The sequence below is a fragment of the Rissa tridactyla genome, chromosome 6 (assembly GCF_028500815.1).
Source record: "Rissa tridactyla isolate bRisTri1 chromosome 6, bRisTri1.patW.cur.20221130, whole genome shotgun sequence".
Taxonomy (NCBI): domain Eukaryota; kingdom Metazoa; phylum Chordata; class Aves; order Charadriiformes; family Laridae; genus Rissa; species Rissa tridactyla.
The window spans coordinates 54,505,281-54,527,382 of record NC_071471.1 but is presented as its reverse complement, the minus strand read 5'-3'; the positions used below and the strand labels follow the sequence as shown (position 1 = coordinate 54,527,382).

Genomic DNA, 22,102 nt, shown 5'->3' with positions numbered 1-22,102 from the left:
TGGGACGTACCCTTTAGCTCACATTTAGCCTGCTTCAACCAGTAGTTCTTAAAGATCCTTCACAACTGTGTGACAGACTAGAAAAAAAGTCTCAGTCCAGAAGACAAACCCAGTCTTTTGCAAGTAGCAAAAAAGAAACAAAGTACCGAATTTGCAATATAATTAACTATTTTGCAGTAGTACAAGCATTGCGTTCCCAACAGAGACAGGAAAGTTTGTACTGCTGATGCCCAAGTTGCACTTATGCTTCCCAGTAAATGGTGAAGTTGTCTATTCACCATTTCCAAAAACGTCATCAAAACCATCTCTTATTAAAAAGGCACAGATTTCTCAGAGCAGAACTTTACTACTTAACATTTTTCAGCAACACAGAAGACGTGAATTAACGGCTGATTTGGTTACCACTACTGATCACATTAGTTCCTCTATGATCACTGGAGAACATCTATGTGAATATATGCTTTTCATCTACTCCAGAGTATACATTGCACTCCAAGTATCTAATGAATTTATGCTACTTCTTAAACTATTAATATCTGCAGATTTTGATCATTTATACAACACTGTTTTGAATTACGACAATTAGTAGTATAAGACAAATACCAAAGGGCAGATAAAATCATTGTATTTTGCAGTAACTATTTGGATATGACTGAAGAACCATATCTGTACTTAAACAAACAAACAGACAAAAGTTTAAATATCTTCTAAAAGCCAAAGCATAAAATAATCTGTCAGAGTATCTTCCCCTGAATTCTCCCTCATACAGATCACCTTTTCCTCTACAGACATAGAACTTCCATATCACCACTTGAAGTTTTTCATTTTCCTTTCCACCATTATAAGCTTTGTATTTTGACAACTAAACTTTGCTTTAAAGAAACACCACCTTCTTTCCTGCAGTTCTACTTAATGACCCAAACACGTGGCAGCTTTTCTGTAAGGAGACCTGTGCAACTATATGGCAGCTCAGTAAAATTCATGTGCACTCATCTGGGGACTAGGCAGTAACGGAGCTCTCTCAGTGAAGAGCTCACAATCTACAAGTGAACAAAAGAAACAGATGCTGCTGAGAAAAAAACGCGCCTTCTGCCATAATTGTTTTGCAATGGGAGCAAAAGTAAATAAACAAATAAATTATCTAAACAGAAAGAGACCATAATAAAAACACTTTTTTTCTAAGTCTGAGCTGATTTCTGATGCCGCTTTTTTCTCTTCACCCCAACCTTTTAAAAGTTGCCGTTCACTGAACTTCAACAATTAAAAAAAAATAACTAATGCTGGAATTTTTCCATTTTCTTTTTAAGGAAAGATAATAACAGCTCATATATCCCTCTCCCTCCTTTTTATTTCAAGTTTCTATAAGGACACTTTGCTTAACTTCTCTCCTCCTGAACTTAAATTCCTTTACCAAGAAACTCAAACCAGAAGAATATCACCACAAAACAGGTTACAATCCTTCGCTGATATTAGACTTGGAAAAAGTCAGTTCAACACTATTTTTTCTCAAAAAATAAACTAAAAAGAATATTATTATAATGGTAAAAAATATTATCTTTGCACTATGAACAACATAAAGGAGTGATATACTTTAGTTCTCTATGTGCCTGATATACTAGGGACGCAACACCATAATGTAAAAATTAACAGTGAAGACAGTAACAACTGCAAGAACACCACCGTGCAGAAGTGACAGGAAATGCTAAGACAAGGCTTTTAACTAATATTTATTAAACGTTTAAAAATGAGAAATCTACCAAAAAACCATATAGTTCCCTTTACTCTTCTTTCAGAAAAATTCAAATTTTATTTGGAAAGACGCCAAATTCTCCAGAAGGTCCAAGCAAACCATCTTCTATTCAGGAATAAAAGTAAAAAATTCAAACTTGTAAGTAACTTAGCTTATGGAAGTAGGACAACTGAGTTTGACAGGACCGTTCATACACTTAATGCAATTCGTACCAACAAATGTTTCAGAAGTATTAGGATCGTAAGTCATAAGACCTGAATACTTCTTCCTGAGTCAGTTTCATTCAAAGACATCTACTCCCTAAATAAATATTTTGCCAACTTTCAAGTATTTCTATGCGTTGTGCCACCAACACATTACAGAGACATGTGAGCCAGTACTAACCAAACTGGTGTATCTATCATGCACACTGCCAGAAGATACATTGGCTTAAGTTTCAAAAGCACAGTTATATTATCAAAAGACCACACCCGACCTAACGATCTTCCTTGAGATCAGCCGGCCGCAGTGATATGTTTGGTGCTAGAGCCAGCACAATCACCACTAGCTTGGGGGAAAGAAATGAGGTACTTTTACTCTGCAAGGCATTAAGCAGAGTTGGCACGTTCTCAAGATGACCCAAATAGCAGACCAGAGTCTAGGAAACCCCACTAGAAACTGCATAGCATTTCATACAACACTTCAAGAAGTAAACAAAAACCAACACACAGATCATGTTAAACACATAATACTTCAAGGAAGTATCACTTACAAAGGAGGGATATTTTGTAAAGCACTACTTACAGGTATGGAGGCACTCCGTTACTGTAGTCGGCTTGATGAGATAGCCTTTACAGATATAGCAGGTGATATGAGGATTGAAATCTTTCACCAAGTGCTTCCTCTGTGTAGCCATTCGTGGGGTAGGAAATGCTGGCAGAGTGCTTGGTGCCAGAGGAACAAGTCTGAAAGGCGTCGATGCCTGCTGTTCACAAGAGCTGCGGCGCTGCTCTGTGCAACTGGACTTCTCCAGGCATTTGCTCTTAATTCTGGAGGACTCACAGGGACATGGCTCGTAACTCCTGCTCCTGGGCCAGGCGAGTCATTTTCCTACCTGTAACACACGTGGAAAGAGAGAGGTGCGTGAGCCTGGCGGCACAGAACCGGTGACGAAGCCCCGGAGGACAAGTGTCGCCATGAACTTGGCAGGGACACCGGGGTTACTATTTACTCCGCAGCAGCTGCGCGCCTGCCGCTCGGCAGCCGAGCTCCGAGGCAGCGCCCCGGCCCCCGCCAGGCTCCGGACGCCGGCGGGACAAGTCGCCGGGCGCCGCGGTGACAGGTGCGGGGGCCGCCGGCCAGCCCCGGCGGGCGCCCCGCGGTCCGCAGGCCTCGGCGGGCCCCCGCGGCGAGGAGCCCTTCCCCGCCGCCCCGGCCGGCGGGGCAGGGGAAGGGCGGCGGGCGGGGCGGCTCGGCGGCGACCGAGCTCTTCCCTCCGCTCGCCCGACTCCCGTCCCTCCTCCCCGCACCTGCGGCGCCCCCCACCCCTCCTCGGCCCCCCGCTGTACCTGGCGCGGCCTCGGGCGGGCGGCCGCCCAGCGAAAGAGAAAGGGAAACGGCGTGCGCTCTCCCGCCCCCTCCGAGCCCTCCCTCCTTCCCTCCCCGCCCGGCTGCCGCCGCCGGTCCCAGGGCGGGCGGGACGGGCGCGCAGGCGCTGCTCCCCGGCCGAGCCCCGCTGCGCCGGGGCCCGCAGCACCGCTCCGGGGCGGGAGCTGGCGGGAGCCCCGGGGCGGGCGGAGGGGACCGGGGGCGGTGAGGCGAAGGGCAGGCGGGAGCGGAGCGGGACGGAGGCGCTGCCGGACGCAGGTAAGCGCAGGGTCGGCCGCAGCGCAGCCGGCGCCCGGCGGCAGGACGCTCCCCCGCTTCGGCCCTAACGCCGTCTACTTAAATCCAGCTTCTGCCCGAGGAAGGGTGAAACTTAAACCCGGGTTTCTGTCCCTCAGAGGAAATACTGAACCACTGAACTAAGTTAGGCCCGAATCCGGTAAAGAGTTATACACGTTACACGGGTGCTTCCCTCTAACAGGGACCAACTAGCCGGAGAAGGATGACACGGGAGTGAAAGCTGTCTCCGTGATTCAGTGCATCTGCTTTTTGCTCCCCTGTTCACAAAAATGCACCGTATTACCCGGAAATCATCCAGAAAACTAAAGCCACCCTAATGGTATTTTTCAATTGCACTATTTCTAGAAAATGTCTTCTGTATTCTTTCTAACAATAATAACAAGAATATAAGAAGGCATTGCCTGTTTCAGCTGCAATACCATCCCGTTATCTGTGACTGTGCTAGGTCTTTGCTTTTCCATTCTGTATTTGAAATAAACACTCATTTTGCATTGCCCCTCCAGTGCAGTCTCCCTTTCATCCTTGGGTATGGGCTACAACAGCAGAAGCCTTTAATAACTGAGGCCTGCTCCTGCCATCCATTCCTACTTCTGGAATATTTACCCTCCAGTAGATCTCCGTTTACATCAAGTCAATTGTCAGACTGAGTCAGGCGCATGAAAACTGTTACAATTAAAGTTACAGTGCAGTGGCGAATGCATGATAAACCTGACATAGGGTAATTCAACAGAATGTGCGTATTTTTTTCTGATAAAATGTTCATCTTGTATGAGATTACTTGTCTACAACACGAACAAAAGTTTATAAAGCTAAAAAACTTTTGAAGTAGTGTGTGTTATAATTTAACAAAAAGTTGTGTTTTGATGGTTTTGGCCTTCTATTGTTAAGCATTGCTTGCATTATTATACCATAAAGCATACACTATATATATCTCATGGGAATATTTTAATTAGTAGTCACATTCTGTCAGTTTAGCAGAAGTTGACATTTTTCAGAATGAGCATGAGAGTGGCCCTGCTTGAATGTGGACTAAGCATGATACACCGTTATTAAACTTACATACATGCATTTCAATCCAGCAACTGCTGATGCTCTCCTGCCTGTTTCAAAATTACTGTGTCTGGTAAAATTTGTTTTAAAAATAAACTGTATTCTAAGTGAGATTTCAAAGCATAGTTTATCACATGTCCCTACTGGGAAAAATAAAAAATTCTAAACAAATTTATCAGCTAGGCTCATGTTTACACAATAATGGATACACAATGTTCTATTCAAGGACATTAAAAACAGAGAGTTATATCATTTATGTGAAGCCCATACAGTAATAATTGCACAGCAGTTGTGATACCTGCAAACACACACAACTGGTATAGATTCCCACCAGCCATACTGAAGACCCTCTTTGAAGGGCTACTGGGTAAGTGACAGCGTACATGACAAATTCTGGCCTCATCTCTGCTCGCTCCTGCTGGTAGCAAGCTGTATTTATGAGACGCTGAGCGCTCTTAACTCTCACTGAACAGGATGAAAGTTGAGGCATTCGGCACCTTTCAAGACCACAACGTAAAGAACACACGAGAAGCAGTGCAGAAGCAGCTCTCATTTCATTATCAGAGGAAAGTAGTATAACAAAAATCCTTAAAGCAAATTATGTTAATAAATGCTTATGAATTAATTATAATTTCAAAGGTAGTTAACTCCTAGCACTGCATACAATAGGTTTATTTACACAATAGCAGCTGCGCACCTGGCAGCCAAGCTCCAAGGCCCATACAGGTCCCATATGGGCCCAATATAGCCCCATATAAGTGATGTGAGCATTTTGAACTACTTATAGCAGTTAAAAGGTAACAGAGGAATAGTATTTGAATCAAACAACTCGGTCATCTTCATATTATGAGAAAAACAGAATTAACAAAATAAACTGTATGTCATGTATTAGCGACAGCAAACGTGTTATTACAGAGAGGGTGATTATAGCCCTCAACTCAGTGATGAAAATACAGCTGCTCTCATTTTTTCCCTGCTTCTCAAACTTCTGACTTTCGTATCGACTGCAGCTCTCAGAGTGTCCAGAGTACTCAGCAATTCTCAGAATGTCCTCTAACACAGTACTTACTTTAAAAAACCTAAAGTTCTTTTCACATATATGAGCTTATCTGACACGTTGAAAATAAAGACTGCTTTCTAAGCATTATCAAAGTAGAGGAGTAGTTGGTTGAAATTCTTGAAGAACTACTGGATCATCCTAATGTGAAACACAGTAATTATTTACTTTTAATACAAATAAAATGGATCTTTTTAAAGGAACAGCCAGGACACATAAGAACTTGTGAACTGCAAGCATTTCATTAATTTTACTCATTAATGCAGTTCCAAGGTTTTTGAAAAATACCAACGTCTGTTCTCAAGTAAATTCCAGAGAGAAAACAAACATTGTTCATCTAAGTTCTCAGTAACATTTGAAATGAATGAAAAATTCTAATTCTGCAAGTAGGTCCACATGAGTACGACCTTACATCCCTATGGAGCTACACCGGAGTCTGTTTCTAGGCAAGTCTCCAATTACCCTCCAGTTATCCTAAGAGTTACTTGTGTTTTGTTGATGGAAGAATTACTGGGACACATCTGGACTGGGAAAATAATGAAAAAAAAATAATCCCTGCTTTTCTTAGTAGACATTGTGGAGCAATCTGAATGATACTTAGATGGAAGCCACAGCATTCACCTTTGCTGAGTACTGCATCTCTAGACATCTGATGGAAATGCCGTTTTATGACTTTTAGAATCCTGAAAACTTCACAGAATTTATACCTGCTGATATGATCCCACCAAACCTTCTCTTCTCCAAGCTGAACAGTCCTTGTACTCTCAGCCTCTCCTCATATAAATGATGGTCCATACCCTTAATCATCTTTGTGGCCCTGTGTTGGACTTGTTTCATATCTTTCCTGTACTGAGAAGCCCAGAACTGGACACAGCACTCCAGATGTTGCCTCCTCAGTGCCAAACAGAGAGGAAGATCACCTCCCTCAAACTGGTGGCAACTTACTTGAAGTTACTGCATATTTACTCTGGTATGAAATACAGACCAAATATAACCACTTTTGGATCTTTTATTTCCAGTGTTAAATTCCCCGTCCACTAGAACAGTATCTAGAATAGAACCACACACTAACTGGGTTGATGGGAGCTTTGAACACTATCTAGTCTGATGCTTCTGCTCAAAGCAGGTCAAATTAACGTTAAAGTTAAATCAGACTGCTAAGGGCTTTATCTAAATAAAGTCTGAATATATCCAAGGACGGCAACTCTACAGCCTCTCTGGACAACAGGTTTCAAGCCTTGGCAATTCTCATTGTGGATTTTTTCCCTTAGGTCCAGTTGGAATTTTCCTTGCTTCATCTTGTGCATTTTCCATATATATGAATTATTTACTAGCAGCAAGTAAACTCAACTCTTACTGTCATTATCATTGTCTGTGCCATTATCTTGGGATCATGCATCATATTTCTTTGCTTTTTAGGCAAAGAGTAGTAACATTGTTTATTGTATAAACAATATTACTATGCTCAGTGTGAAAACTGTCTTTGATTTGATAGGAAACAATAGGAATTAGGCTATTCTTATTCCCATCTCTTATTCATGAAAATAATCAGCAATAAGATTTTGCGTTTCTACTGTGGGGGCTTTTCTTCATCCCTACTGAGCTCTATATAAGATGCTGTATATTAGCACATAATAGCACTTCTGGGATATATATAGTATTTCTTTCTTTATGCTTACTTTTCTTTTATAATCTAAAATAAAAAAAAAAAAACAGGTTGCAAAATGCTAACTTCTGTATTATTATGCCATTGATGAATAAGTAAGCAAGACAAACGCATTCAAGATACATTTCAAGGGTAAGGTAAAATTGTGTCACAAACTCTTCCAACTTTGTTGAACTAATTTCAAGCAATTTTTTAAAAATAAGAAAAATCGCAAAGTAACTTCCTACAGGTTTTATAAGAATTGGCTGCTAGTAAAGGAGAGGGACTCAAATTAGTGACTCTACCACGGGACAGATGAGCAGATCTCTATTGTTAAACATTTCCTTGGCACACTAAAACACTGATCAGCCATAGCACACACTGCCTTTTCCCAGCCAGAGAAACACAGAAAACAAGTAAGGAACAAGGCCATAACAGTGGAAGAGGGAGCTTGCCACTGAAGAGAAAAAAAAATCACAACTGTGAAATAAAATTGACTAGAGATTGTCACTAGCATGAAGGAGACAATTTAACTTTAGCGCCTTGTTATGCAGAGGTTGAAGTGAAAAAATACCTGGTTCTGAACATATTATCAGCTGACCATTAAACACACTGAGGGAGGATCTTGTGATCAGCTTGATGTACCTCCCTGTGAATAACAGAGTTAAGAACTGTGGTTACAATCTTTAGGGGTATTGCAAATTTAAAAATACTAACACTAATCTATCACAGCAGAATTCAAACTATTCATCTGAATGCAGCTGTAGATTTAAGAATTAAGTACAATGGGCACAAGGTATTTTCCTTGTGTTGCCTTGATTATTTCGTCACTATTTTGTATTTTTCTTTTGAAGAAGAGTTTTAATAGGTATGATTGTATGCATCAGACACAAACATCTCCAGAAACTTCCTAAAGAAAGTGGGAGAAACTTCTAAAATATTAGTGACCAAATTCTCTATTCTGTTACTCTAGTGTCCAGCTGTGAGAACTGTGTTTTGTTGGGTTTTTTTTAGCTACAGTAAGCTGCCATATAGCCAAGCCGATTCTTCATGTGAGAATGACCTAATTGACATTTGGCTTCAAAGGCAAAAATTCTTCATTATGGTATAGAGGCTTGCATTGTGACACAATAATTTTTTTTCTTTTCTTTGTATGTAATTGCTTTGTGGTGACATGGCTAAGAGGTGTTTTCCTGTGAACCATCAGAGATTGTTCACAGGGAGCGATGCGCAGCAGGAAGTATAGAAGATGTGCGATTGAGAGGCTTCTGTGACTCCATTTTCCAGTGTGCTTGGTTTCAAAACAATGATCTGCGGTGGAGTTAGGATCTGTAGACAACCAAAATACTGGTGGTATCCTCAGCCTCTCCTCGTTTTGTCTTGCTGCACACTGCAGTTTCCACGCACTTCAGTCTCCTGTACTACACCGCTTTCAGTCTTTTATAGGGTATTGAAATAAACATTTTGTGGTTCTTAGTATGTTCTGTAAGCTGAAATGGAGTAGGCATTATTTCACAGTTGCCTGCAATTGTGGGCAACCACAGAGAGTGACCAAAGTAGTCTTTCACAGTCCTATGTTTTATATAAATTTATAGCAATTTAGAGCAAGTAATGGTCACACATTTTGGTAACAGCTTAAAGAAGACGCATAACTTGAAACAACCCATCTTGGTTCTAAATCAGATGCTCTCCATGCACCAGAAAGATCTTGCATCTTCAGAATTACCTTTTTAGCCTCTGGCCAGTTATTTCACTTCCACTGCATAGTTTGTTAGACTGTCTCTGAACTCATGGAAATCACACCTGTGTTGCCATTTCTATTATTCCATATTCTCTAATACTTCTTAACTACCTGTATTGCTATCTGATTATATGCTTCTGCCAGTTCAGTTTCTTTTTACTCTGCTCTCTACAATAGTATCACCTGCTTATTCTGTGGCTTTTCCAGAGAAAATCTACTTGGGAATTAATGCTATTTCAAGTCTCCCTGCTACTGCACAATGGAAAAAAATAAATCAATCAGCGACAATCAGAGCCACATTATCAGAAAAACTCCAGTGGTGCAACAGGTACAGGCCAGCCTAAATATAGCTGCTGTCTGCATGGGCAAGACTATGTCTCCTTCATAGATTTCCAGGACCTGTTGGTCATGCAGTAAACACTTTGTCAACTCTATGCATGTATCCTTCCAGGGAAAAAGTCAGAGAACCATAAAATAATTTGTGTTGAAAGGGACGTTTAAAGGTCACCTAGTCCAACCCCCCTGCAATGACCAGGGACATCTCCCACTAGATCAGGTTGCTCAGAGCCCCATCCAACCTGACCTTGAATGTTTCCAGGGACGGGGCATCTACCACCTCTCTAGGCAACCCATTCCAGTTTTTCACCACTCTCATTCTAAAAAATTCCTTAGATTTAGTCTAAATCTTGCTTCTTTTAGCTTAAAGCCATTGCCCTTGTCCTATTGCAACAGACCCTGCAAAAAGGTTTGTCCCCATCTTTCCTGTCGGCCCCCTTTAAGTACAGAAAGGCCACAATAAAGTCTCCCCGGAGCCTTCCCTTCTCCAGGCTGAACAACCCCAGCTCTCTCAGCCTGTCCTCACAGGAGAGGTGCTCCAGCCCTCTGATCATCTTCGTGGCCTTCCTTCTGGACTCCTTCCAACAGGTCCATGTCTTTCCTGTGCTGAGGGCTCGAAAGCTGGATGCAGTACTCCATGTGAGGTCCTACCAGAGTGGAGTAAAGGGGCAGAATCACCTCCCTCAACCTGCTGGCCACGCTTCTTTTGATGCAGCCCACGATGCGGTTGGCCTTCTGGGCTGCAAGCACACATTGTTGGCTTATGTCCAGCTTTTCATCCACCGATACCCCCAAATCCTCCTCAGCAGACCTGCTCTCAACCCCTTCATCCCCAGCCTGTATTGATATCAGGGGTTGCCCCAACCCAGGTGTAGGACCCTGCACTTGTTTCTGTCAGCATTATATTGCTTTGTCCATTCTATACTGTATTTTTCTATATATAATATACAGAAATATATATAATAGATTATAATTTTTTTCACTCTTTTTCCCCCTGAAAATATCAAAGCCACTTATATAACATATACAGCTCAGCTGAACAGTAATGTGAAGTGTTCAAATAGTTTTATCAGAGTGCCATCTTTCAATCTCTGTGAAATGGAAAACAAACTGCAAGAACCCTCCAATGACTCCCGCTAAAATTGTTACTAACAGATTTTGTTTCTTACACTTGAAAACTGGCAGGAATGCAAATCAAATTGTATCACACATGTCAAACAGCTTCACAATTATGCAATCAACTTGCACTGCAAATTAAAAACAAGACTTGCTACTAGATCTTAAGTCAAAACAAATTTAAAACTCCAATAAGCTCAGCAAAAGCAATCCTCATGAAATCTACTCATGCTGTTATGGCGGCAGAACCAGCAAACAAAGAGGACTGAAAGGAAATAGAAAAGTAGCAACCAAATTAATGACATTCACAATGTCTTAGGGAGTTACCTACCCTACTTCAATCAATTTTCAACAGGAGTTCTGTTTCTAGCTCTCTCAAGAATAAAACCTTTAACTTAATAACACAATGCTGGGTGGATTCCCATTTCATTTGAACTGCATGGGAAGGCTCTCATTCATGGGAACCATCACTTTGACAATCAAAAGAGCAGCCTTCATTGGAGGAAACCTAATACAGATACTTGCGAATTTCATTTTTAACTTTTAAAATAGATAGAGAATGTTTTTTCTGAATAAATTTAGAGAAAATAGGGGGCAGACCAAGATACTCCAACCTTAGCTTCACATCCTCAATACGATCTTTTTTGACAGCAATTTTGCATGTATATAGAGTCAAACTCTGCAGCAATGTGCTCCATATGATACAGTCCATCCAATCATATGACTACAGTCATAGCTGGCTTTGGCCTACTGAGTTAGATAAAAGACATTAGCTCCACCTTTCCCTAAGAATAAGCAAAAATATACGTTCTTTACGTATTTTGGACATTTGTAACAGTTCACATTAACAAATGAGAGTCACTCCACATAACATTTTACTGAAAGCATTATCTTGAAATATTAATAATTTTTATCCAATATACTAATGGAAAAAGATTAAGCAAAACTGGTACTTTTAATTGATTCTTCATTTGAACACGCCAGTTTTTAGGAGAGACAAGCTCAGGATTCTAGCCAGAAGCTATTCTCAAGTGAACAATCATTCCTCAGCCCATAACTTGGCATCATATGCCAGTTCTGCAGTCACATTAGCTTAGGAAGTTGACAGTGCTGGTTTCCCAACTTTAGTCCCATGACTGCAGTAAATCAGAAAAGTCTGCATAAGTGGTGCCTGTGTCTGACATTATCATCACTAAGTTTTCCAAAGAAAAGATGTATAAAACAATTCTCAAGTATGCAAAAAAAGTTTCAATTTTTTTTTGCAGTTACAAAATCATGGCCTTCAGACTCCGCCTGCATGTAAACAGCATATTCTACATCGTTGTGCATTTAATCAGATTGAGCCCAAAATCAACCAAAAGCTGTGAGAATATGTTTACCATCCCTGCATCTCGAGCTTCCTTTTTGCAATGCTTGGAACTCTGGGTTCAGTATAGTGCTCATGAGAGCATGTGGCTCTTAGCTGGGTGGGCTATGGCAGTTTGGACTCTCTAGGCTCTGGACAGAGCAGGGCCGAGCCCCTCCCAGAATACAAAGAATATACACAATTGTGCTTTTAAAAAGCTGTGCTGTCTGTAGAAGTTCATTCTCACATTACTAAATTGTCCAGTCTCATCAACTAGACAGGATCACGATCTACTTTGCTATAAAATTCTGTAGGAAGAAAAAGATGGTAAGAAATGCAGGTAATGCTTCAGGAGATTACATGCTTTTGAGTCAGAAATTAAGAAATCAGTTCTTAAGCACACTGGTACAGGCGAAGTCCTTCCAGAGACGCAGTTGTTTGAATAAAACAAAATAATGTTTGGTTTGATCCTTAAATATCTAATGGCACTTACTGAAAAGGTCTGACAAATGCTCAAATTGGATCATTCTATGAAGATTCTTGCTTTATATTTAGAAAAACAGATCTTTAGTTCCTCTTCAAAAAGCTGTCACTTAGCAAGAATCACATTCTTGCCAAAATCACTACGTTCTCCTGCAGGGGTATCTATACTTAAATGGCAAATGAACTATGTTTATATTTCGTATTCAGGCCCTGATTCTATAAACACTACCATTCCTGTGTCACTATCTATGCCCATAGTCCATGCAGGTCTACAGTTCAGCTCATTAAAGTGGGTGACTTCACTTGCATCAAGCTTAGTATGTAAGTCCATGCAGCAGTGTACATATGTATGTGTCACCTCCCTACATTTTACAAAGGTGTATAAAATGAATAGAGAGCATACATCATTCTTTACTATTGTTTCATGCCTCACTGCTATTTCTAACCTGCATTGCAAGAGTTACAAATCCTATAGTCACCCTGAACACTAAGAGATTCTAAGAGATGAGATTTATCTCAGATATAATACCTCAGCTTGAGGTTGCCAGCTGCCTTTTTTTTTTCTCTTTTAACAGTAGCAATACATTTTAAAAAAACACAACCCCCCAAATCTTTTCACTTTCTAAATTTTTCACAGTTGGTAATGAGCTGTACTGCCTGTTAAATACATTTCAAGAATGTTTTTCTAAAGTAGATTATAAAGTACGCTAAAGATGTCATACAATATCTGACCTTTCCACGTTACTACAACCTGTATGCAGTTTGCTGAGGTTTTTTAGGTGTGACTATTTTCTCCAGCACCGTGATAAGTTTAGGTTCTAGACGCTTAAAGCTAGAAGGTTTCACCTACCAATTTAAATGTCAAATCTCACTCCATTCCCTAATCTCATATCCTTGGTAGGGTTTTAAGAATAAAAGGCATAATGCTCTTAAAATTATTTCCCTTTTTCACAAATGCATAGATGGGAATATGAATTTTTGACAAGGTATTTGGCTTATGAGAACTTGTTGATACATATAACACATAGCCTGCTCCTATCATCATCATGCTGTCTATTTAATAATTCACATTTAAATACAAGACCTTCATTGACACAGCTCAGTAGGAATAAAATTAAGGAGATTTAAATTTTCCTGCTAAGAAATCTGGAATGCTGTCTAGTGTTTTATCCTCATGTATTTTAAACTTGCCAGAAACATTGGTGCCATCATAACCTTCCATCAGTCAGGAACTAAAATATGTATTTCGCGGCTATGTCTTCCACTAAGCAGCTACTTACCAAAATCATGAGAGAAACTATTGTTACAAAATACATCAAAAAGAGATACCTTCAAATACAGACTGCCAATTCACACTTTTATCCGATATATTTTTAATGTATTGTACAAATTTCTTCATTGCATCTGTTGGTCTCCACATTTGTACCAGTGAAGCAATTCCCAATCCTGTCCCTTTAAAAAAAAAAAAAAAATAGCAGCGAATAGTGTAAAAAAATGCAAGAACAGTTCAAAACCCTCAAGCTGAGGTATTGAAACTGCTTCCTAATAATCCTATTTTATGTTAGTGTCCCTCATTCAATAAGGACCAACTAGTTAATTTTAGTACAGAGAGACTCAATAATACTCCTGAAAACTACAAGTTTTGGTACAATTAAATGTGGTGCTAACAAAAATGCATAACAAAGATTGTTATAGAGAAGAGAAATGGAAAGTATACTGTTTTCCTGTAGATGGATTACATATGGGCACTTTTTTCATGAACAAAAAAGTAGCTCCGTAGTTTGTCTGAAGTTTAGGACCACCTGTCCAAATATCTAGAAACATGATTTTTACTTAGTAACTAGGTCAATATTACTAATTTTAGAGCAAACATCCTCACCATGAACATGACCTCTCACATTGAGGTTATTTTGCAAACCACTGGCACTGATGGAACAGGAGCCACTGGTAGTCAGTGCCCAAACAATAATAAACTTGTAACCACTTACAAGAATACTGCAAGTAATTTATTTAGCATAGACAAAAGATGATGAATATCCCTACTTCTTTGATAAGTGTCTTTTCTTTGAAGCCACAGAATACAGTAACATTAATCAGACAAGATGCAAATATTGACAATAAAGAGTAAAAAGTAACTGCCAATCTACCACATAATTTTCTCCCTCTGTTTATGATTTTATCGTACAAAGTGCTCGAAGAGTCACTAAGATAATTAAGGGATTGGAGCACCTGTCATATGAGAAGAGATTGAGAGAACTGAGATTGTTTAGCCTTGCTTAGGCGGGTTCTTATCCATGTGTATAAACACCTGATGGGGGAAGTGAATAAGACAGACCAAGAGACTTCTCAATATTGTGCAGTGGACAGAATTTGAAACATAGGGAATCCCATTAAAACATAAGGAAAAAAAAAAATCCACAGCGAGCATGGACAAATGCTGGAATTGTTGCCTTCCTGAGGCTGTGGAGTCTCCATCCTTGGCAACGTGTCTAGCTGACCCTGCTTTGAATAGAGGCGCTGGACTGGACAAACAGACAACGAGGTGGACTGATAACTGGCTGAATGCCAGTCTCAAGAGGTTATGATCAGTAACACAAAGTCCAGCTGGAGATCAGTCACTACTGGAGTGCCCCAAGGGTGGACTGTGGGGCCGGTACCGCTTAACATCATCATTAGTGACCCAGTGATGGTACAGAGTGCATAGTCAGCAATTTTTCAGATGATGCAAAACTGAGAGGAGTAGTTAATACACCAGATGGTTGCGCCACCACTCACAGGGACCACAAAAGGCTTGAGTGAGCACCATAATATAAACTCAACAAAAGCCACTGGGTTTTCCTAAAGATCATTACAGATCAGTATCATCATATTACACAGCAGCTATTTCCATTCTCATTTGCTCTGTGACATGTCTAAAAACTTTAAATTATGAAGAAGCTACTGTATAAGCTAAATAATTGAAGGACAGATTTACCATTAGTTTCCTGGAATAGTTCACAACAGCAAAATACACAGTCCTGTTCAACTGGGTTAATTGGTGCTTCTCATGTCCCAACTTCCTCCTTTCCTTCCATTCAAGCTTTTCCCTTTCTCTTGTCCTTCCTGCATTCCTCTGCTTCTATGAGTTGCCACATTTCTGAGAGGCACTAAATTTTAACTCAAAATCTGATGAACAAATTTACCTGTTAGCTTCCAGAAAAATAATTGTGTTTTCAAAATATTATAGCTTTGGGGTATTTATGGAACAGGAGTCTAAATCCTCCCTGAAGAGGAAAACTCAACAATCTCAAAACACAGAATATGTCCTTCCATAATATAGAACTCTACACAATCAACTAATTTTTATATTCAGTATGCTACTTGGCTTTTGAACACCTATAGCCCAATTGTCATAGAGGAGAATGTTAATTTCAGAAGTGGGTAATTCATGGGCTCTCTGTTAGAGGTGGTTCAGGATAAGAATGAGGGTAACTACATTTGGGGTCTGGGCTATGTATTACCACTATCCAGCCCTAGGGAAATCTGTGCAAATCTCTGTTGACTCAAGCTTTAATTATGTTTATTTCTTGCTTTTCTTAAAACACTAAGGAAATCATACTTTTTGGGAATTCTGGGGCAATTGTCAACTAGTATTCCCCAGCAAAACAGCTTTGTTGAGCAAAGCAGCCACAGAGGTATGCCTTCTGGTCTTCTGTGGGTAAAGGCAGAATCTATGTACTATGGGGCAGGGAGGGCCAAGGGAAGACAGAGGATGGAAAAAGCCTGCTTCTACAGGAGAATAAATCAGAAGAAAACCTAAAGGTTGACTGCAGAACTTAGCAAAGAAGTAAAACAAAAGCTGATCAAAAGAAAACATTTTTTCTGAAAGGGAAAAGCAGATCTGCTCTTTGATCTAGCTAACTCCAGTGATTATGGAAGCGAACATATAGAATGCACATCAGTATAATGTAGCCACACAAGGGTCCAGGGCAAGCTGGGACCCATTTACCAAAACACCTGACACTATTTTTATTGCTATTTAACAAAGCTGGCTAGATTACGCTTAGTGCAAATATATCGGCTAATTCACCTTCAGCTACAGCGGAAACATTTCCTTTGAGAGTCCACCTGGTCTAAAGAGTCTCCAATCTAAACTGTGTGAAGAAAAGGATACATTACTGAGCCTGTTTTACACAAGAAGTGAAATATTTCTAGCTGGTTTCCTAATAAATTTCTGATGTCAGCCACACAGAGAGATGTGACTGCCTAGGAATTAAACTTCTAACTCTCAAATTCCCATACAATTGTTAATCACAACATTATTCTTCATCTGAATATTCATTTGATATGCATTTAAACCAGACATCTCATCTGTGAGGTGAGGGATTTTATTTTGAAAAAAATAGCAATATTGAACACTTAACCTACATATTGCCTCATATTGCTGTTGATACTAGCTCCTGAAAATAACTAAGATATCTGCAGGTAAGTTTTAGAACAGGATTGGTAAGGAATTAAAAGGTAAGTCTCAAATTTTCAGCATATGGAGGCAAGTATAACATTTTGCAAACTAAACTATTTGAAGATAAAAAGCTGGATTCTTCAGAATTTCATACGTCATATAGTGTCTGAGTATTTATAGATATATGATTTTATACACTTGCAAAATGGGAGTGAAACAGAACATTGTGTTTTAATTGCATTTTTGCATTCAGTTTTAAGCAAGAGTAAACGACCACCTAAGATGAAAAAGAATCAGACCCATCAACTCATCTTCCCTTTTCATATTAACAAAAATCTCATGAATGTGAATATTGCTGTTTACACAGCCTAATCCCACACAATACCTCCATGACTTCCTGAAACAAGTTATTTTTATGTTTATATGATGTAATTAAATGTACTTTTACCTCTGCTGTGATGAAGAGGTTGTTGGTTAATACACATCTAGTACTGATAGAATGCTTTACAGCTGCACATTCATTATTAAAAAGGAAATAAAAATGCAGTTACACTCATTTCCAAAGCAGCAGTTAATATTAACAATCGCTGGAACAGAAATACTGCCTCACTTTATATTTGTAATTAACTGAAAGTATTTTTGTTTGCAAATAGAAGAATGTCATTACAGATTCAAGTGCACACACTATTATACTCTGCAGTGAGGTTTAAAGATAATATCTCCATCATTGCACTCTTTGCAGCGTGGTTAGAAGTGTACTTGTAAACTACTTTTATTCCACACATGCACAAATACACAATCTCTCAATAACTAGGAGGGAAGGTGACAAATAAAGGATACCACTGGTGTCCACAGTGCGCTGATAACTCTGGGAGAACAAAGCGTCTCTCGTTCTAACTCCTGTAAGCATTCCTATGTGAGAAAATTCCAGCAACTACATTATCTAATAAAAAATGTGCTGGAAGCATGTGAACACTATTAAGAACTGAAGTAGTCCTCTTGTCTACTGCTCTATTATGCCTCTTCGTCTTGAAGCCACAAAGATTGCATTTATAATCCTATGGATGCTTCGTTATCCTTGGTTAGATTGTGATGACCACTGCACAGGCATAAACAGCTCACAAGAAAATGCCAAATTTCCATTCCCTTCCTCACACCTTCCAAACCCAGGATGGTTAGATAGTATAAGTACCTTCCACTCTGTCTAAAGTAATTCCATACTTTATAAGTACTTGTGTGAACTCTTTACTTCACAGTGGAGTCAGTAACTCATTTCACTAATGACATGTGAGCAGAGATGAGCAAAGAATAAGGTTTTCAAGCAATATTCAAACACGGTTACAGAAAGAAAACTGCTCACATGAGGAATGCTAGACTGCTTACATCCTCACAGACTGCGCGTCAACAAAAATAACAGCAACCTTTTTGCTCTATTCCCAAACCAGCACTGCTAGTAAACCTGCAAAACTCTCAGTAGATTCCAGCAAAAATTTCAGTTTTATAAGACACTAATGCCAAACATGATCTTTCAGATCTCATTTCTCTATAAAAGGAATGCATTATGTTAGACAGGAGTAGGTGGAAACACAAGACATTTAGGCAAAACATCTGAAAGACTCCTGCAGAAGAAAATAAACACTCTAGTTTGAGAAAGTTGAGGATTATGCAACGCATACAACTGTATAAGTAGTCTTTTTTTCTGCAGTAAAATGAATGAAATTGAACACTTACTGACCTAAGTACACATTTGTGTCCAAGACAAACCTAAATTCTTATTTTTCTATTCAGTGGGACACACTGCTTAAATATGTACCTTGAATATCTTTGATGTGTGGATTCCCTTCTCAGTCTGAGTTAGAAATATTCATCATCTCCCTCACCCCGAGAACTATAAAATGCGTTCAAAGCACTAAGGAGATCTATAAAAGACTGTTTTCTTCCTTCCCGACAAATATTTTGCTATTCAGATGCTATCTATGCCTTTTTATAGTTTAAGTATTGAATGCTTCCTAGGTTATCCTGCTAAATAACTGTACTGGGCCTGGCTAGGATAGAGTTAACTTTCTTACAGCAGCTTATATGGTGCTGTGTTTTACATTTGTGACCAAAACAATGCTGATAACACAGTAATGTTCTAGGTATTGATGAACAGTACTCGCACGGCATCAAGGTCTTCTCCCTTTCTCACTCTGCACCCTGGCGAACAGACTGGGGGGTGCACAATAGGTTGGGAGAGGACACAACCAGACCGATGACCTGAACTAACCAAAGAGATATTCTGAGCCATATAATGTCATGCTCAGCCATAAAAAGGGGAAAGAGGGGGGCTTAGGAAGGTTAGCTGCTTTTTGCTTGGGAACTGGCTGGGGATCAGTCTGCCTGTGGGAAGTGGAGACTGATGAGGCCTTTGCCTCACTTGTTTTGTTTTCTTTCCTTTCTCTCATTTTCCCCTTATCCTTCACTTATTAAAATATTAATTTTTTTTTTATCTCAACCCCCAAGTTTTCTTGCTCTTACTCTTCCTTTACTCTTCCCCCATCCCACAGCGGGTCAGTGGCTGAGTGAGTGAGTAGCTTGTGGTGCTCAGCTCCCTACCAGGGTTAACCCATAAAAAGAACACAATCGACAAAATTAGTGATGTCCAAGCTTTCTGTCATGCTGTCCGGTGATGAGTGAGTAGGTATCGAGGGTTTAAGCACACTTGTGACATGACTAAGACTGTATTTGCGTTACAACCAGATGTATGCTGCCCCATTTCTCCACGGCCAGACACAGATGTGCACTGTGTGACATAACCAACACCTCTGAGCAACAGAAAGAACGTGGGAATGGGCTGGGTGCCAGATGAACTACTTACTCAGGCAGTATCCAGCTCAGTCTGTAGTTTGTCTATAGGTCAATCAGCTATATGAGAGTAACTTCATGTAACACTATACATTGATTACATGTTGTCAGCATAAATGCTTGCAACATACTTGCCCCAAAATAAGCACAAAACGTCTACCAAAACATGGCCGTGTCCTGCACATGCTTCTCTTCTTAGGGAGAGGATGTGTTAAAAGCATGTGACAGATGTTAGGCACATTGTTTAATACACTGCTGGAAGATGTTTCATTTATATGGCAGTAAACACAGTGTATGAAGCCATATAGAGAAATGACATGATCTCATAACAGACAGATATTTATATCAACATACTGACTGTTTTTTTTAGAATGGGAATACAATAGATGCAAATGATAGTATTCTGGGGTGGCATCTCACTGCTACTTGTTACTTTTACTGCACTCAAAGTAAAGCACCATTTGTGTTATCGAATATTCTTAATGTCCTCCCACCGAGCATGAAAATGCTGTACTATATCAAAAACTAAAAAACCTCTTAGCCGTACATTTTCATACAGAAATTTTACGGGTAAAATAGAAATCAAATTGTATGGGCTATAAGTGAGAAGCGAGCAATTTTCCCTATTGACTTTAGCGGGATTTGAACCTGTGGCTTTTGACTCTTAAAATAAACACGGCATCGCTGTCACACATACGAAAAAAGATATGAACACTGAATTGTACTGCGGAACTAGTGTAATCTACTTGTTATAGCAAACTGAGTATCTCTTACAGGGGCTTAAAGATCACTGTACATCTGAGGCAAAGCTCTTTATTGCATACCACTGGAATATAGTACAAAGAATGTGGTTATTAACAAGGATGTTTATCAATTATAACAATTTTTTTTTTCTAGCAGTGGTATGAAAAAAAATGCCAAAATGAAGAGAAGAAGCCTGAAAGATAGGAATCCTGACTTCTTAGGATTCTCAAGCATCTGTTAGTTCTACTTATACAACATACACCCTTGTGTTATCTTAGGGAAGCTAGGGCATAAACTTCCACACAATATTTATTTTCTCTAACCTTATTAATTTCAAAATAAATATGAAATGTTCACTGAAGTCTGGCTTTCTTCTTTCAGAAAGAACTCTTTTTGAACGCTGATCTTGGACCATTCTGCACCTTAGCTAGTTTGCTTTTATCAGTTGTTAAAACAACACATCTTTTCTAAGTTTATTTTTAAAGAACATAAAAATATAACTGAAGAAGGGTTTAATAGAGAACAAATAGGGAACAGTATTTTTACAGAAAACCAAATGGCTAAGCAGATATCTAACATACTTTGAGACCAACATGTTATGCAAATACAGTACATAGCTCTCCCTTGTGTCTAAGGGCTATCTTTTGCAGAGCTACAGGGCTAGCTGTTGCTTTACTTTCCGTATTCTTTTTGAATACCACCCACCACAAAGGGTAGGTCGTTTAAAATTGAAAGAGCCAGGTATTTTACAAGGGACCCTGTCATACCTTTATAAAGTGCTGACAAACCACACTAGATATGCTGTTCTTGAAAATGTCTCATCTGTCTAATAGCATCCTACCTCTTTCTCAATATACATGTCCCTCTATTTTGCTTTTACTGAATTAGCAATCTGAATTCTGGAGAATTTCAAGTAATCGCATGCAGAACATTTTCTGCCAGGTCTGTGTGTAATAAAACATGCAAATGTTACAGTAAAGACTGACTGCACAACCTTTACGATGATACATATTAAGTCAAAAAAGACCACTGTGACCATCTAGTCTGACCTCCATTAAAAAAACCCACAAACCATAGGACTTCCTCATATTAATTCCCACTTCTTAAAGTTCACAAGATTACTTTGACTAGTCATCCTTCTTAATTTTCAAGATTACCAGCAGAGAAATCTACCACAACCATTAGTAGTTCCAATTAGTAAAATAATAATAATAATAGTAATAATAAATAATCCTTAATTGTAGTCTGAATTGGTCTGGTTTTTTTACTACCCTGTTCGCTAAACTGCAGGTATTTGATTTTCTTTTAATCTGCAGGACTGAACAATCTGGGTTTGAATATCGATTACTTTATCTCAAATGTTTCATTTAGTTTACCAAGACAATATTAAGGGATGGCTCAATTACTGGCTGGAAGTACCATCTTAGCTTTACTTCTATGGAGCTGTACCTTCAGTCTTTCACAATAAAGCATGTGTCCCTAGTCCTGTATCATTATTTTAGGACTTCTACATACCCTTTTCAATTTTTCAGTATCCTCCTTGAAGTGCAATTGCCAGAACCAAGTTCAGTATTTGAGTAGTGATCACAGCATTAACAACCACAGAAGCAATGTAATTCGACAACTGCTTGATATTCCCCTTGCCCATTCATCCAAGACTACCTTC

The 22,102-nt window shown here is 39.4% G+C and overlaps 1 protein-coding gene across 4 annotated transcripts in view; it reads right to left on the bottom strand.

The window, feature by feature from the left end:
• Positions 1-22,102, bottom strand: part of PCGF5 (polycomb group ring finger 5) — a 70,777-nt gene that overhangs the window by 34,293 nt on the left and 14,382 nt on the right. For 2 of the 4 annotated variants that reach the window (XM_054205786.1, XM_054205789.1), the window contains exon 3: positions 2,534-2,843. In XM_054205786.1, coding sequence (XP_054061761.1) covers positions 2,534-2,645 — 112 coding nt within the window. In that variant the 5' untranslated portion in view covers positions 2,646-2,843. Of the gene's footprint in view, positions 1-2,533; positions 2,844-2,960; positions 3,065-3,297; positions 3,413-22,102 lie in introns of those variants that run through there. The other 2 variants (XM_054205787.1, XM_054205788.1) reach the window with 2 other exon arrangements.